The sequence below is a fragment of the Diuraphis noxia genome, unplaced genomic scaffold (assembly GCF_037042655.1).
Source record: "Diuraphis noxia isolate RWA-SAM2 unplaced genomic scaffold, SU_Dnox_SAM2 contig0003, whole genome shotgun sequence".
Lineage (NCBI taxonomy): Eukaryota > Metazoa > Arthropoda > Insecta > Hemiptera > Aphididae > Diuraphis > Diuraphis noxia.
The window spans coordinates 74707066-74724796 of NW_028301713.1; the positions used below are offsets into that span (position 1 = coordinate 74707066).

The window sequence follows — 17731 nt, forward strand, 5'->3', positions numbered from 1 at the left end:
AAAAGAAAAAAATATTCAGTTTTAGCATGATTTATAAAATATAATTTATTTTTTGTCAATAATTATTGATGATAGTCTATTTTATTATGGAGTAATTTATATAGGGAAAATATATTAAAGTAATTTTATGGATTTTCTACAGTTGATATTTTAGAGAAATATATAAAACCAATATATTATGATAAATTTGAGTGTTTCTAAGCATTAAACCTTAAAGAAATAAATCGAAGTAAAATAGCTTTAAGCTGATAATGATTGTAACAATTATTATTCTAAAAATATTTACCTAATGATAAGAAAATGTGGTGAAAAAAAATACTAACGTTCAAATGATTAAATACTATACAAAGTAGTCTTACATTTAAGAAGTTAAATATATTAAATCAAATTATGGATAGTATATATATTTTTTTTTATTTAGATCGACAATTTTATTATAAAATGAATAATATAGATTATATGATTTTATGGTTAATATACATAATAGTATGTGACACTATCAAAACTGGTATTATACATTTTTCTTTGAAATACCATCTGCATCACTGACAATTGATTCGGATTTTGGTTCTGTCGCCAAATTCTTAGAATGATAACTCTATAAGAATAATATACAATTAGGTACTGTCTGTGAACTCATAATATACAACATTCAATAGAAAAAATATTTTTTTAAGAAGTGTACCTCTGCAGCTACTCTATTTAAAAAATCAGATGAAGCCGGTCCTGTTTGTTCCACCATTTTGAAAAATACACCTTCTTTATTTTGTAATAAATTATACGGATGATCAAATTCGACCACTTTTCCTTTGTCCATAACAAGGACTTTGTCCGAGTCCATCACAGTATTCAAACGATGTGCAATTGTTAAGACTGTACATGTTCGAAATTTGGTTCTAATGGTCGTTTGAATTAATGCATCTGTCCTGAAAATTAAAAAAAGATCTGTATTTTTGTCTATTAGTAAATAAACTGTGTTATTTGGTACTGTGGGTCAACATTAGCTGTGGCTTCATCCAAAACGAGAATCTTATTATTTCGAATTATAGCTCTAGCAAGACATATTAATTGTCTTTGACCAACACTGAAATTGGAGCCATTTTCAGACATTTTTGAATTAAGGGCATCAGGCAAATCTTCAATAACGTTCTTAAGTTCAACCTTAGATAGTAAAACAGATTTAGTTTTGTGTAAAGAATCTTTAAATGATTTTATACAAATATAATATAAAGCAATTTAAAGTAAATTACTTCATCTAATGCATTCCAAAGTATGTGATCTGGGTACTCATCAAATGGATCTAAATTTTTTCGCATCGTACCCGAGAATAGGACTGGTTCTTGAGGAATTATGGAAAGCTTAGACCTCAACTCATGCAGTCCAATTTCATGAATTTCTATGCCATCAATAATGATATTACCTTCATTAAAAGATAGTCTAAATAAGGCTGCAATTAAAGAAGATTTTCCTGCTCCAGTCCTACCAACGATTCCTACCTAAATAATGAATAAAAAATCTAAATGTATAACGTATTTAATCATATTTAATATAACAAATTACTAAAAATTACTTTTTGCATTGATTCTATGTTTATATTGAGGTTATTTAAAACATATGGTGTATCTGGTCCATATCGTAGATAAAAATTTTTGAATATAATTTTTCCTTCGGAAGGCCATTTTGGAGATAGTTTGTTGTTTACTATAAAACAAATTTACGTTAATTATAAAGTCATCATCTATAAAATTGTAATTAAATATTTACAATCTTTTATATCTCTCTTTTTTTTTAAATCTGTTGTCAATGTACAGAAAAAAAAAAATTATAATTTTTATAAATGTAAGGAAGCATGAGTATTTTTATAACTCACAAATCATACTTTATGTTCAATATGCCAATATCAATCAATAATATGTAAATGCTTAAGAACTTATGCTTATTTTATAATGTTATATTATACTACCACCCAATATTTCCTTAATGATCAGATGCATAATCAGAATGAATTTAAAATTTAAATAGGTGTTTAAATCACTTCCTAAATTCAATGATTTTGATGATTTTTAAAGTTAAATATGTTTTAATTTAATAGTTACATTTACTTAAATATAATTTATACAAGAGTCAAGCGTAATACTACATCACTTTATATTTTATAACAATATATTCAAAAAATTATCAATAAATGGGGTCTAAATATTCTTTGTCTAGGAGTTTGACACTTTCATCCGATAACGTCACTATATAATTGTTTTTTTATTTTGCTGTTTATATTAGTCTGTATACCTATTAATTATATCCTTAGGATTTTAGTTTGTGTTTTTTTTCAAAATTAATATTTCCAAAATTTTGGAAAATATTGACGTACATTACCCTAGCCCAAAATTTAAATTTTGAAAAATCAAAAATTAAAAAATTCTTTTTTTTTAGTATTTATCAAAAAATGAATTATATAATATAAAAAAATCTAAATTGATAAGAATTTAAATTCAAAAAAATTCTTTTCTTGGCACAATCTTTAAATATTTCTGTCGTTAACTTTTAACAACTATTTGTTGAGTTCAGTGGTTACAATGTAATAACTTCCTTATTATGCACTGTTCATTTCCCTCCCAAATCCACAGTGGATTCCTATAAGTTTTTATTTCAAATGTTGAAAATGTCGTAACGTCTTTCTCTGACTGTGCGTTTATTGTCTCTGAGGGTTTTAATCTTCCCGGGATAAACTGGTCGAACAACAAAAATGGTGTAATTTATTCGACCTCTGTCAGCTGTCATGCTCCCTGTATCCCTGAAAGTTTTGCTTAACTTAATTTGTTCCAACTGAACAAGGTCAAAAATTACTACGGTTTTGTTTTAGATTTGGTTTTTAGCAACAAAAGTAATATGGTTATTATGAGATCTGATGAGTATGTTGTTCCCGAAGATCGTTACCACTCAGTCTTAGTTTTTGAAATGGTTTTGGTCCCAGTTCTGTATAACCCAGAATTGAACCTTCACTTTTTTGATTTCAAAAAAACAGATTTCTCCAAAATTGAACATTTTTTATTGTCTTTCAATTGGAAAGATACTATTAGTTCTTTAAATGCAAATGAAGCAACTAATGCTTTTTATGATGCTCTTCACTTTTGTATTATTAGTTTCGTCCCTCAGGTTGAATACACGATGTCTATGTTTCCTTCGTGGTTTACTAGTGAAATAAAAGAATTGAAATTTCAAAAAAGTAAAGCACATGCCGCCTATACAAGGCTTCGATGTTCCTTATTGAATATTCTACTTTTTCTCTGCTCCGAGCGAGGTTTAAATTTCTCTCTAAGAAATGTTATGTGAATTATATTAAACGAGTTGAAGCATTATTTCTGTACTAATCCCAAAAGGATTTGGGATTTTGTACGGAAAATAAAAAAATTTCCAACATCCCTTCACCTGTAAAATTGAATGGTGTTTCTAGTGTTGATAGAACCACTATGTGTGAGATTTTCTCAAAAATTTTTAGCTCCGTCGTTTATTCACCAAATAATTTAAATGTTCAAGTCAGTAGTATTTATGGTCTACCATATGAGCTTCTTTCCGATGCAATATTACTCTAAGTAATATCTCGGGTTTGGTGAACCTTTAATGTCATGGTTCCGTTCCTATTTGTCTGAGAGGAAACAGCTAGTCAAGATTAACGGTTTTTGTTCCAGTCCAATCAATGTTACCTCCAGCATTTCTCAAGGAGAGCATCTCTCACCCATTCTTTTTACTCTTTTTATTAATAGTATCAAATATGTGATTAAACACAGTGGACGTCATATATTTTCCTATGATATTAAGCTTTTTCTCCGTATTTCCACCACTGATGATTATAAGCGGTTGCAATTTGATCTAAATGTAGTCGCTTAATGGGCCCAGGGACTTGGCTTGGAGCTTAGTATCCCTAAATGTCATACCATGACCTTTACTTGTTCCAATGAGCTGATCTTGATTAAGTACTCTATCAACGATATTGCTCTTAAGCATTCTGGTGATTGTATTAGAGACCTTAGTATTTATTTTGATCAGTCTCTTACTTTTCAGACTCATATTGAGAGAGTTACATGCAAGGCGATGAAGCTTCTCGAATTTGTTAAAAGAATTTTTGGTGAGTTTAAATTGTCTAATTCTCTGAAGACCTCATACTATTCTTTCGTTCGGTCTGTGATGGAGTATGGTGTATTGGTATAATTATCTAGGAACCATGCACCATTGATGGTAGTTATCAACTTGAAAGAGTTCAGCATATTTTTAAAAATTTGCCGCTTTTGCTTTAGGTATTGAGTGTGCACCTCATGAGTATGAACCAGTGTTGCAGCAACTTCGTTTGTCTACCATATGTGACATGAGAAAACAGTGCAACCTTACGTTCCTTTCTAAACTTATTAATGGTGAAGTTGATGCCCCTGTCCTCCTATCCAAAGTTAATTTCTGAGTTCTCACTTATTGTTCCAGATCCTCTTTCCCATTTCATATTCCTTTTAGCCACTATAATTATTTAACTAATCGCTCTATTGTTCTTATGTTGAAGTTAGCCAATGAGGAGCCACAATTCCTTAGTATTTAATCTACTTATTGTATTTCATTCTAAAATATGTGTAATTTTTTCTTGTGAATTATTGTCAACAAAATCAATGTAATTGGGCTCGTCCCGTATTATACATAAATAAATAAAAACCTTGTCAGAAATTCACAGGAATTGAGAACTAATTATTGATGCAAAAAAATTGCCGGAGTAATGTACGTAAAATATTGTTATTAAATATTACTTATTACTATAGTTATTGGCAATTTTGGTACGATTTGTATGTCCACATGTTAGACAAATAGCAAATAACTTATGAATTAAATAACACAACCTGTTGATTCATGCTCATCTTCCTGTGTAACATTTGTATACTCTAGGACTCTTTCAACTGCTGTCATATTGTTCTCTAATTCTGCCGTTTGTCTCATCCCCCATTGAAGCATTCCTTGTAACGCAAACGCTTGAGAAATGGCAAGGCCAACATTTCCAATAAATACGCCTGTATTACGATCACCAATTAGTGAATATTACAATCAGACAAAATTATTTTTTAACTAATAATTACCATTGCCAATTTGGACGAAACTGAATGTAACTGCGCTTACGTATACAAGACAAATAATGTCTAACCAAAATGCAAAACCTCTACTTAATGCAATAAATAAATACCAAGCTGAAGAATGTAAGTCCTGTAATATTTAAACACGATATGAAGCGACATAGATTAAAAATATATTATAAGTATATTAAGTATAAGTATCTAGCTATGTCTAACTACATCAATGACTAATTGTTTACTACTTTTTAGATTTAATTTAAATAATTATTGGTATAAAGGAAGTGTAATACTAGTCCAATAACTTGGTGCGTATTAATGAAAAGAAAATTATTTGATATTTGAAAAAAATATGATAAGCTCGATATTTGAGTAAAATGTAATGTCCACTAACTTGGTGGAAGTCAAATTCCTTGGTCAATATTTGTTCTGCTTCAAAGGCCCTTATTGTTGTTAAACCTTGTAAAGTTGCATTCAAATGTGTGAATACAGGGCTTCGTGCTATATTTATTTAAAACTGACTGTAACTTATATACAAATATTTTATAGTTTATACTTTAATTTCGTTACTTACTAATTCCTTCCAACCGTTTAATACTCCGTGATAATAATAAATAATACATCATTATTTTGTAAAATATAAAAGCTAAAAAAAAGGCAGCTATTGTCATATACTCGTTGACAATTCCAACAACGATGAACACTCCCACAGCTGCTAATCCATTCTAGTTATAATATTATTTTCATTAACACACAATATTTGATATATCATGGGCTCAGAATCAAAAGGTTCTATCTCAAAATATCAGATTGTCCAGAAGCGCAGTATTAAACTGAAATATATTCCTCTGTAACATAGTATAGTTATAACGATTGTTAAATAAAAAAATTAATGAAGCTGTATTACGTGAAGTATTTTGATTTGGTGTTGTTACAATTAAAACATGACGAAAAAGACGGTAGTTTAAAATTTTTTAGATAAAAATCATTTAGCTATGAATATTTTTTTTACCTTAGTTAGAACTTTAATGTTCTAATTTAAATTTACGTTTTATGAAAAAAAAATATTGGTTTCAAAAGAGTCGATGTGACATGTTCAAAAAAAAAGTCGAAATAAGATTGAACTACCTATTATGTATTTTTTTCATTTTGTTAATAAATTTACAATACTTAAATAAGAATATTAGGCTATGATATTATTATAATATTATGATAGATATGAAGATATGGGATAGAAGTATAAAACCTTTTGGTGAACCATTTTAACACTATTTAGTTCAGAACCGAAAGGTTTTATTTAGATTAAAATATTTTATTTTATTAATATATTAATATATATCGTATGTTTGTAAATTGTGTTGATTTTAATTCTATTAAATAACTCTTTAAATAATGTTCTAGTTAAAATTTATGAGTTTGAATTATAAGTAATCTATATTTGAGAACCTTTTGGTTTGAAACCCGCGATAACTTAAAAAATTCACAAAAGATAAAATATGATTATATTAAATTATATTACGTGTATGCAATCCATTAATGTTATTGGTAATAATTCATCAATAGTGCCTATGTCCTTTGAAAAACGATTAAGAATACGCCCTAAAAATAATATACAAATATACAATGTAAGGTGGTATTTTATATAGGGGGAAGCAATGCTAACTGCAGTCCCCTCCCTGGTTCTCGATACCATGAAAAATAAAAAAGGTGGTATTCTATTACAATCTGAATTATAATTACCAGAAGGATTTGTATTAAAAAAATATATCGTGGCCTTAGTTAATGCCTTAAACATATTGTTATGTAAAGTCATCGAAGCTTTCATGCAGACGGATACAAATAACACTGACCTAATTGCAGCTATAATTATTATAATTATAGTTGTAGCGGCAAAAACATTAATGCAGGTTTGTCTAGAAATTGACCACCACAAAAATGTGTTTAATTTATTATCAGAAACTGATGTAGGCACATTTATCACATTACGGAAAACGTGTTCTTCTAAATTAACCCTATAAATATATACATACATATAAAAAATGGTATTAAAAACTGTAGGCACATAACATGTTAAATACCAATAACTTATCCAGGTGTCTCCAAAAGACGTCAGTACTTGAGTGAAAATACAGATCAAAACAAAACATAATATTTTACACTTTCTTCCTCCAGCAAAGAAATATGACTTGTAAACAGTATGTGAAATATTGCCCGAAGTGCGAGTTTCAACTACTTCTGTGGGTGTAAAATTATTTTGATTAACTTCATCAATACATGATGTTACACTAATTTCAGACACTCGACGACCAAGAATTAACTCATCTGGATCACTTTTATTTCTTATATTCAGTGAATCAAGTGTTGTAGATGTCATCTCTACTGAAGATCGAAGTATTTTTGCAAAATCTAAATTAGACTTTTGAAGTTCTTCATATGTACTTTCTGATTTAATATTTGCCTAAAAAAAATATAGCTATGAATTATGTATCCCAATAATAACAAAAATAATAATCTATTTTTACATTTTCCATGAGAACAATTTTTTCTACACTCGTCAAGTACTGTAATTGATGTGTGATAAGAATACAAGTTTTTTCTTTAAGAAAACCTGGAAAATAATTTTGAATGTTAATCAATCTATAATTTGAACATTTTTTTGCAGAATTACCTTTAATGCATTTTTCAAACAAATGATTGCCAACATGTGTGTCGACAGCTGAAAGAGGATCGTCCAATAAATAAATATCCGCTTGTTTATATATGGCTCTGAAAAAGTAGTTGCATGAAAAAAAAATTAATACCTATTTCCTTTTATCAGCTTTGTGTATAACATACCGAGCTAAATTGATTCTTGCTTTTTGTCCACCACTGAGAGTTACTCCTCTTTCTCCCACAATTGTTTTATCACCATATGGAAACTGTTCAAAATCTCTTTTCAACGCACACACATTTATTACCTATTGTATAATCGTTCCAAAAAAGGTAACTTTAAGTACCTTCATGATAATCGCGTTAATAATTTCCAAATGTTTACTTGTTTATAACGATTTTCATCCATTGGAGAACCAAATAATATATTTTTTTGCAAAGAACCTACAAATAACCACGGTTCTTGGGATGCATAAGAAAGTATACCGTGTACTGAAATTTTTCCTTCGGAAAGTGGTAGCTCTCGTAGAATCAATTGTATTAATGAACTCTTAAATTTTTTTTAGTATTTTAAATTAATATTAACTTACTCAAAATATAGTTGTAAACTATTTTACATACTTTTCCAGCTCCTACAGGTCCAATAACTGCGACCAATTGACCAGATCTTACAGTTAGATTGATATGCCGTAAACAGTTCTCATTTTCATTTTGAGTCCACTTGGCCGTTGCATTTGAAATAACTATACTCAAATAATTTGATTGCATCGTTTCATTGTCAGTATTTGTAGTAATTGATGCTGAGTTGACTGTAGATTTTTTTATACCATTATTGGTGGTTATGTTTTCTTGGTTTAAAAGATTTACCACTAGACTATTTTTTTCTTCGTATGACAAAAAAACCTTTAAAAATTGTTAAATGTAATCGTTAAATGTATTTATTATTATTATTTTCATAATATGTGTAATTTTACTTGAATTCTTTTAATAGTCATTAGTAGTTCTGCTGTTTGTGCAATGGCTTGGGGGAAAAAAATCGTCAATGACACTCGTAATATATTGTAATATGCTGTTATGACAAATACCTAAACATTTAAACACGTTATTACAAATTACGTGTTCCTCAATGTTCAACTAAAGTTCGATCTGTGTTAAAATTGACTAGATTTTCTTACTTTTTGGGCGGTTATATAGTTTCCGAGTACAACATACGCGAGTATACTAAAAAACAAAGAAATCCTCGAATGAAATACCGTAAAAGATACGAATATTGCTGTGATATATGACAATCCTCGAATTTGTTTTATTTCCATTCTATAAAATATCATAAATTAAGATTTTTTTTATAATATTAATAATTTATTTACAAAAAATTAATTCGTACTTCCTTGCGTATTGCACTAAATTTTCGAAAGGTTTTTCCCATGTATACATTTTGATAACTTTAATACCCGAAATTATTTCGTTCATTAAATGCACTCTTTCATCAGTTCTAATGGCGGTCTTTAATCTTAATATGGAAATTTTTTTTCCAAACCACACTAGAAAATGTATATACGTATTTATTTTAATTGTTTATGTTTTATAGTATACTTAATGTTATTGAATTGGTTTTACAAAACCTTGAAACGGAATGAACATAACCAATGTTGCAACTCCAAATATTGATGATACACCTATTTCTTGCCATAATAAGTATGTAACCACTATTGTTTGCAGGGGACTAATCCACAAAAAGTGCAGATAGAATAGTGCTCTATCAAACCGATTTACGTCGTTTGATAATAAATTAACTACTCGACCGACAGATGTTTCACCTAATGATGTGCTACTTAGCCGCACAGCCTAGATGTGAAAGTTATAATTATACAATTATTATAAAGATACAATTTTATGATGTAGAAACCTAATAAAAACTTTTACGATCAGAAAATATTGTTGATATTTAGAAAAATTAATAAAAAATAAATTTTTAATAATTAATATTAATAAAATTTATTTTATTTTTTAGGATTTTATTATTAAATATACCTTTCTGTATATTAATGAACAACAAGCAATCCTCAACTTCATCCCATAGTGAATCATGTCCATTAGTGATATATGATAAAAGATCATTGAGATTAACGTGCATATCGTTAAACAGGTAGCGTAAATGTATGCATATTTTGAATCGATTTTTTTTTGCTCTTCGGTATTGAAATATAATAGTAATTTACCAATAAATATAGGTTGGCACATCCTTTAAAAGTTCACATGCATTATATTAGGTATATTACTCTATAAGGGAGTTTCACATATCTAACACATTCATATTTGTCATAAGACATATTTTTATAAATAAATAAATAACAATGTTTGTATCAATAAATTCCTGATTAGCTTATAACATGATTGTCATTGAATTATTAAACATAAAATACAATAGGTATATGAAATAATTCACCAAGTATGCAATACCTATTTTAACAATGACATTTAATTATTTGAATTTGCTTATGTGGTGGATGTTGATATAAAATGTTTAAATTTTAAAAGTTTTAATATAAATATAATATTATTACAATATGTCAGTAGTACCTATATTAACTGCAATTGCTTATACGAATTTGATAGAACATAAAATAGAATATATAGGAAAAGGGGTATGGAGGACACAATTATATTAGGTATTATATCTACTCCTAAGAAAGAGCCTGTACCTACCCCGTATTATATAAAATATGCATCTAAGTCTTTAATCGTTGAGGCTCTGAGCACTTTGAAATTTTTTCAAATAAATTAAAATGTATATTGATTTCCTTAAAAGTTACCTACATGGCTACATATCAACTTCTCTGTCATAGTATTTTATTTCATAATATCTTACTGGTAATTTAGACGTTGTTTTGACTAGGACATCAATATGTATAACGCTGACACTGTTAAAAACAATCAAGTTGTAGCAATATATTATATTTATATTTAGGCATTGGGTATACGGAGTACACTTACATCGTTATTCATTTATAAAATTATAGAATTTATAAGGCAACAATTTATTTTGTGAATATAACACCATATTAGTGAAAAATTCCGTATACATAATCAATTTTAGTCACATATTATAATATAATATATGGTTGTTAAACCCTATATCGTATTTTAAATTGTTGGATGCTTAAGAATATGCCACAAAGTTTATTTATATTATTTTAGTGTACCTATTAAATCAAACATAATACATATTGAAAGAATTAAAATTGTTAACTTTATATTAAATTATCAAACATTTTTATTGAACAATATTGATGAAAGATTGGTTATCTGAATTGAAGACTTAATTTTTACTGGGGCAATATAATACAAATTACTCAATGTAAGTTACAACATAAGTGTTGTTTAACACTGACACTTTAAAATCCTACATAATTAACTGAATTTTAGATAGGTACACGTGACATATTTAATATGTGTTACATGAAACAGGTACCTATAAACAGATTAAATATTTAATAATTAATAGTTTATATTATTGATTTTCGCAAAATATATTTTTATTGTACATTGGACCTATATAGTATATCAAATAAATAAAATTAGCTTTCTGTCATAAAAATGTCTCCATGATTTGACAAAGATAAGTTAGGTTAGGTTAAAATATATTAATAGTATAATTCATAATGTTACGTATAATATTATATTAGTTCAAAAATGTAATTCTCAACTATAATATGAAAAATTAAATATAAGTTTTTAAACACTTACTTAAAAATAATTTCACTGATGCTGAGAATTAATCCCCGAAACATTATCTTAGTTCCAAACAACATGATTAAGGATTTTAACAAACTAGGTTTTCTGTTCCCATTATTTGCGAGAGCCAGTTCTAGTCTCCATTTCCTTAAATTGTTTGTTCATAAAATTAATAAATTTAATGAAAATATGCATTTAGATTTTAATTTAAAGTGACTTACTTTTCTAAATCATTTCCTAATTTTGAAGACTTATGTTCATTTAAAGGTATATACAAATCATTTATTTCTATGTCTCTATTGAATACTATTTTGAAAAGGTCCAATATCCAGCTAAATAATATAAAAGCAAATTATTTTTAATATTATTATAATCAAATATAATCAAACCGTATCCTTTAGATAACACGTCAGATTAAGTAGGTATTAAAAAATACAAATACGATTCACAAAAATAAAAATTCTGACAAAAATTATAAAAAAACTTTATAAACATTAGGAATACACTTCAATAAGAATTTATAAAGACGACAGTTTGAATGAAATAATGTGAAATATACATATTATTATTTAAACACTGTTATTATGTTATTCATTTTTCATTATTTATATAGTAATTGATTCATTGTTTTACCTATATGTGATGATCTCAAAGACGTTTGCATTGGCCCTAGGATGTTTTGGCCGTTGAAATTTACAGTTAGAATCCATTATTTTTACCTGTTATGAAAATCAATTGAAGTATAAAATAGTAAACAAGTTTTGTTGAAAAATATTATATAATATGATACTATATATTATTATATATTATTAATATAGTAAATATAATAAGTATTCAATTTTTAAATTAAATCTAAATAATTAAAATCTATTTTATTAAAAATAATTTTTTTTTGTTCAATGAATGTCATCATAAAATAAAATACATAAATAAAAAGTATTACAATATACTTACTATTTGAGAATTGATTTTCTATAACATCTCGTGTATTCAGTAAATTGTAATTTGTGTTTTGTATAAACAGTACGTTTATAGTATATGAATGAAAAATGTATTATTCACAAATTTTACAATTATTTGACTCACGTATTGCTAAAAGATAAAATATGTTGGTTGTATATTTATAAATAGATATTCATAAATTGTACTTTTAAGTATAATATTAATATATTTTGTATACAAATATGCAACTAATACCAATAAGTAAATATAAAATATGTTGTATATGGCACATAATATATCACTGCGTTCATAAAATAACAATTTGTTAATCAATAAAAATTTTTTTTAATATATCAAACGTACATTTTTAAATAGTATAATGAGAGTAATACGATGATTATTATAATGGCATATAATTATAATATAATATCACAGTAGTATGAGTTTGATAAATAACACTGTCATTTCATATCATAAATTGACCTGGATAATATATTGAAAAATGTATATATTATTAATTAAAAAATTATATACTATAATAGTAAGTTTAAATTCATCGCCGCTAGTTGCGCCAATTCATCTTTAAAACTTCTAACTGCCTGTTGTAAACTGTTGAAACGTTAATGTATATAAAACTACAATTAGGTACGCAAGTATAATCATAGTGAAGCCGTGTAGGTACTTAATATTAGATATTTTCAAGCACTTTCCTACTTACTAATGTTATGTTTATTAATTTTCGATAATTTCTAAATAAACCGTATAAATAAGATACTATTAATTACAACTTATCAGTAATATGTATATATAAATATTATACAAACACAATAAAACTAGAATTATAATATATTTTGCAAATATTATAGCTTTTTTTTAATCGAAGGTCATAGATATGTCTTCTTGGTTGATAGTTCACAATAAATTTTAAATTTTACCATCGCGAATCGTCAGATTTTTTTAATCGACGTACGTTATTCCAATATCAAATATTTTAATATACTTAGCTATAGGTGTGTATTGTATTTTTTTATATATAAATAATAAGCACTTAATGTGTATGCAATTTCATGGTCAATATCACAATTTTCACAACATCAGTGATACTGGAATCGTAATAATGAAAAACATGCAACTGAAAAAAAATTTTTTTTTTATTACCGTTATTTAGCATAAATTTGCACGAATATCGCAGAAACACATACTATTTTTATTTTCAATCAAAGATCTGTCAGTACAATATTTAGAACACTATAGTTGTCAATATGAATCTATATTGATATACGAGTAATTATTATTGAAAACAGTCCAGTAATTTTTGAGTCTATTAACTTCAGATAAACCAACATTTATTTAAGTTTATAATCCAACATAGTCATTGAAAAAAAAAAATTAAATATGTAGTTGTTATATATTATAGGCTATCTAGGTTTTAAAGTGCTTCCTATTACGGTCAAATCGGAGTCGGTGTAAACTTGCTATGTGCTTTTATGACATAGATGGATAATTCGTTTTGTGGCTGATTGGATAAGCATATTATATAAATTGGGTATAAATCGAAAGCAGTTCAAACTATATCCTTAAATATTTAAAAGCAATTTGAAATTTTCACAACACCGGTCGTGTAGTTTTTGAATATATAAGCTAAAAATCTACAAAAATACATTTAAATCTTTCATATTTTTTTAAAGATATAATCTTTCTATAGATACATAATCTTAACTAGCATACACGATTAACTAATGGAAACCATTTATTTTGTAAACAAAATATTTTCGAATTTCGTCGTAAATATCAAAATTCCTGTGTTCCAACAACTTTCCAATTTTTAACAGTAAAAATGAGTCGAATTTGAATTTTAGTTTATAAATATTTAATTACAATACTAGTTGTCTCATCTGACGTTCCTCAAACCAAAAAATAGTATTTATAATGATTATATTTGTAAAAAAAAAATATTTCTTGCTATATTTCTTCTATTATATTAGTTATGTAATATGATATGGTGATCAACAGTGGTAATCATTTAGTTAAACAACAAACCATTTGTAATTTATAATTTAATCTAACCTACCATTTAGGTGTTTTTAAGAGTTGAAAAAAGCTATGAATAGATTCTTTCCAAAGTTTCAAGTAATATATTGATAAAAATTTTACTTCAATCGATCAAGTTGTTTAAAAGATTAACAATAGAATCCACTCCAGAAATTTATCTTAAAACTATAGCTGCTCCTGTGAAATTAGTTGCCCATTAATAATGCAAACTCTATGAAATTCAAACATTAGTAATTTTATTATTTCATATTTAGTAGGTATTATAATGTTCAAAACATAAAAATGTTCTGCTATTTGTATTATAACCAATAATAGTAAATATTTATAAGCAAAATATATTTTGATTTCATCGATGTATGTGTGTGTACACACAAAAGTAGGTATCAAGAAAATTTCAAGTTTCTAGCTTGTCATAAGTCCATAAGTTTCTATCATTTTTCAGGCTCTACGTTAATCAGTCTGAAAGTCAGATAGGACACATTCGATTGAATAAAATGGAACGTGTATTATATAACAACAATTACGTATATAATAATATTATAGGGGGTGTAGTGGCCGGGTGGATTAATGTGTCGGTTTCGACGCGCACCGTCGCCGGTTCGAACCCGGTCATGGGTAGGTACTGTGGCCACATTGAGCAGCATCGCTTTCTGGGCAGTTCATGCTATCTGGAAAGAGAGGCCACCGCCCACCCGTCCAGGCATAAACCTACGGGTGTCATTCAAAACTCCGCCTAAACTTCCGGGCATAGCCGTTTTCGACCAAAAACGTACCCTTCCCTTTTCGGCCGATTCACTTTTCGACCAAATTTAAAAAATACTGATTCCCTTTACGACCAAAAACAAAATTATTGTAAAATTATGGAAATTATATTAATTTATATAATTATGTAATTTTGACAAATTATTAAAAAAATAAGTTGGTACTGAATAGTACCAAGACATTTGAATTCGATTTGAAAAACCTTCAAAATTTAAATGAATTAAATAATAAGGATAATTTTTAGTGTGTGTGTAAAATTAGTATCGTTTTGTAAATAATTTTGTCGCGAATTGTTTTTTTACGAGTATTGTTATTTTATGCAACTTATAAAAAACTATATTATGTAGCAGCAATATTATTTTATTTTTTTTACATATATTATAAGATTATACATTTTTGTTTTGGCCGAAAAAGGAATCAGTCTTTTTTAAATTTGGTCGAAAAGTGAATCGGCCGAAAAGGGAAGGGTACGTTTTTGGTCGAAAACGGTCTCGCCCAAACTTCCACGAGTATCAAAACCAGTTCCCTCAACGACCGTTTCACATAAATAAAAAATTGAAATTAAAAAATTGAAAAGTTAGAATGTCAGTAAACAGTTCAAAACTAATCAAAATATTTTGAAAATCTTATCAAATATAGAAAATGCCTATATAAACATGTAGTGAAAATTTCAAGTATCTGCGGCCATTAATTGTTTTAGAGTTACACCTAGTAAGTAAATAGCTAAATGAGAAATCTGGTGAAAATCCAATATTGTAAAAATTTAAATTTCAAACGTTCATAACAACTTAATTTGAATTTCTGGTGAACATTTTTTTTTTTTTCTGATAAAGATTGAAAAACATGTAAGCAATGTTGTATTAAACTTTCAAATCAAAGATTTAAAAAGAAAATTTTTATGAATTTCTATCTTAAAATAATCTGGAATTTTTGGTATTTTTACGTATTTTGTCAAAATTCAAACTAATGCTTATAAAAACAGAGTGTGACTATATATTTATTTTATTTTTCAACTCCTATTGTAACAATATGTTAGGAGCCTTGTATTAAATTTTCAAGCTTTTCTACCCAACAAAAAAATGTTGATCGATATTAATTAAAAAAAAAGCTGGCAAGTGGATGTCGATCTGCTGTACATGTGGGGTGGACCTCTAACTAGGGTAGGTTAGATTTGAATGCAATGATAGGTATCATTGTATACGAAAAATGATTCTGAACGGAGATGATTTGTCAGTCTAGGATATATTATATTTAAATATTGTCATATATTCTATTTTGAAACAAATATATTATTTTTCAATTAGGAAGCATTTTGAATAAGGCATGGTTAATCAATTTTTCCAAAAAACATTGCATGTAGTTACCATAATTCATAATACCTTATATTATCATAGATATACATATATCGGGTTTGAGGATAAATCGTAATCAAACAATATTATGAATTTTGAACTACAAAATAATTTGAATGCTTTTAAAAAAAAATTGTGCATATATATTTCATTTATTTTTCAACTGCTATTGTAAAAATATGAAAGGAGCCTTGTATTAAATGTTCAAATCTTAGATTTAAAAAGAAAAACTTTTATGAATTTCTATCTAAGATAATTTGAACATTGCCGTAATTTTTACGTACTAAGTCAATATTTGAACTTCAAATGCTAATAAAAAAAAATTGTGCTTATGCATTCTTATAATTTTTTAATCACTATAAGAATAACTTATGAGGAACTTTGTATTACATTTTCAAGTATTTTGATAGTGCTAAAAAAATTTTATCGACACTTCAAAAAAAAAAATTTTCAGAAAAATTGAAAATTTTAGTTGTCTATAAATACCTCAAAAAAAGTCAAAATATTTTTAAAATTAAATCTTGTAAAGAAAATTCTAATCTAAATAACTGGTAAAATTTTCAAGTAACTACGACTTATAATTTTTGAATAATAACAAATGTTTAAAATCGTTTGAGGATAAATCGTTATCGTTACGCTATTTCGTAAAAATTTAAAATTCAAACGCACTTAAAATTTTTGCTATTATGATACTTGAAGGAAAACTTATAGAAAACTTAGTGTTGTATTTTTAATCCTTAGTTATAAACACAAACAATTTTATGATTTTTCAACTTCAAAATTACTTGCAAATTTTCGCGTTTTCGACAAATTTCGTAAAAATTTGAACTTTAAACGCTTATTAAAAAAATTGTGACTTACGATTATTAATTTTTTTTGGCTACAATAAGAACAACTCATAAGGAACATTGTATTAAATTTTCAAGTTTTTTTGGTCGTCCAACATTTTTTTACCGACACTTCAAAAAAAAAAATCGAAAATTTCAGTGGTTTATACGTAATTCAAAAATAGTCAAACATTTTTGAAAATTAAACTGTATATAGATATCACTGACATAAACATTTGGTGAAAATTTCAAGTATTTATAGAGATTAGTTTTTGAATTACAACCATATAAAAAATCGATTTGGTCGAAAACT

General features: G+C 26.9%; 1 protein-coding gene across 1 annotated transcript; it reads right to left on the reverse strand.

The window, feature by feature from the left end:
- Positions 1-388: 388 nt before the first annotated feature.
- Positions 389-13061, reverse strand: LOC107167948 (ATP-binding cassette sub-family C member 4-like). Its single transcript, XM_089222112.1, has 27 exons — positions 12789-13061; positions 12438-12575; positions 12117-12202; positions 11705-11815; positions 11496-11630; positions 9780-9990; positions 9371-9593; positions 9133-9289; positions 8924-9062; positions 8723-8833; positions 8370-8651; positions 8134-8298; positions 7935-8056; positions 7768-7865; positions 7622-7707; positions 7178-7557; positions 6840-7111; positions 6619-6698; positions 5674-5824; positions 5494-5600; positions 5109-5232; positions 4875-5042; positions 1571-1701; positions 1251-1496; positions 989-1161; positions 686-926; positions 389-598 (listed from the first exon to the last, which is right to left on the reverse strand). The coding sequence occupies exons 3-27, from the start codon at positions 12191-12193 to the stop codon at positions 512-514; spliced, it is 4077 nt and encodes a 1358-aa protein (XP_089078238.1). The 5' UTR covers positions 12194-12202; positions 12438-12575; positions 12789-13061; the 3' UTR covers positions 389-511.
- Between the last annotated feature and the right edge of the window lie 4670 nt (positions 13062-17731).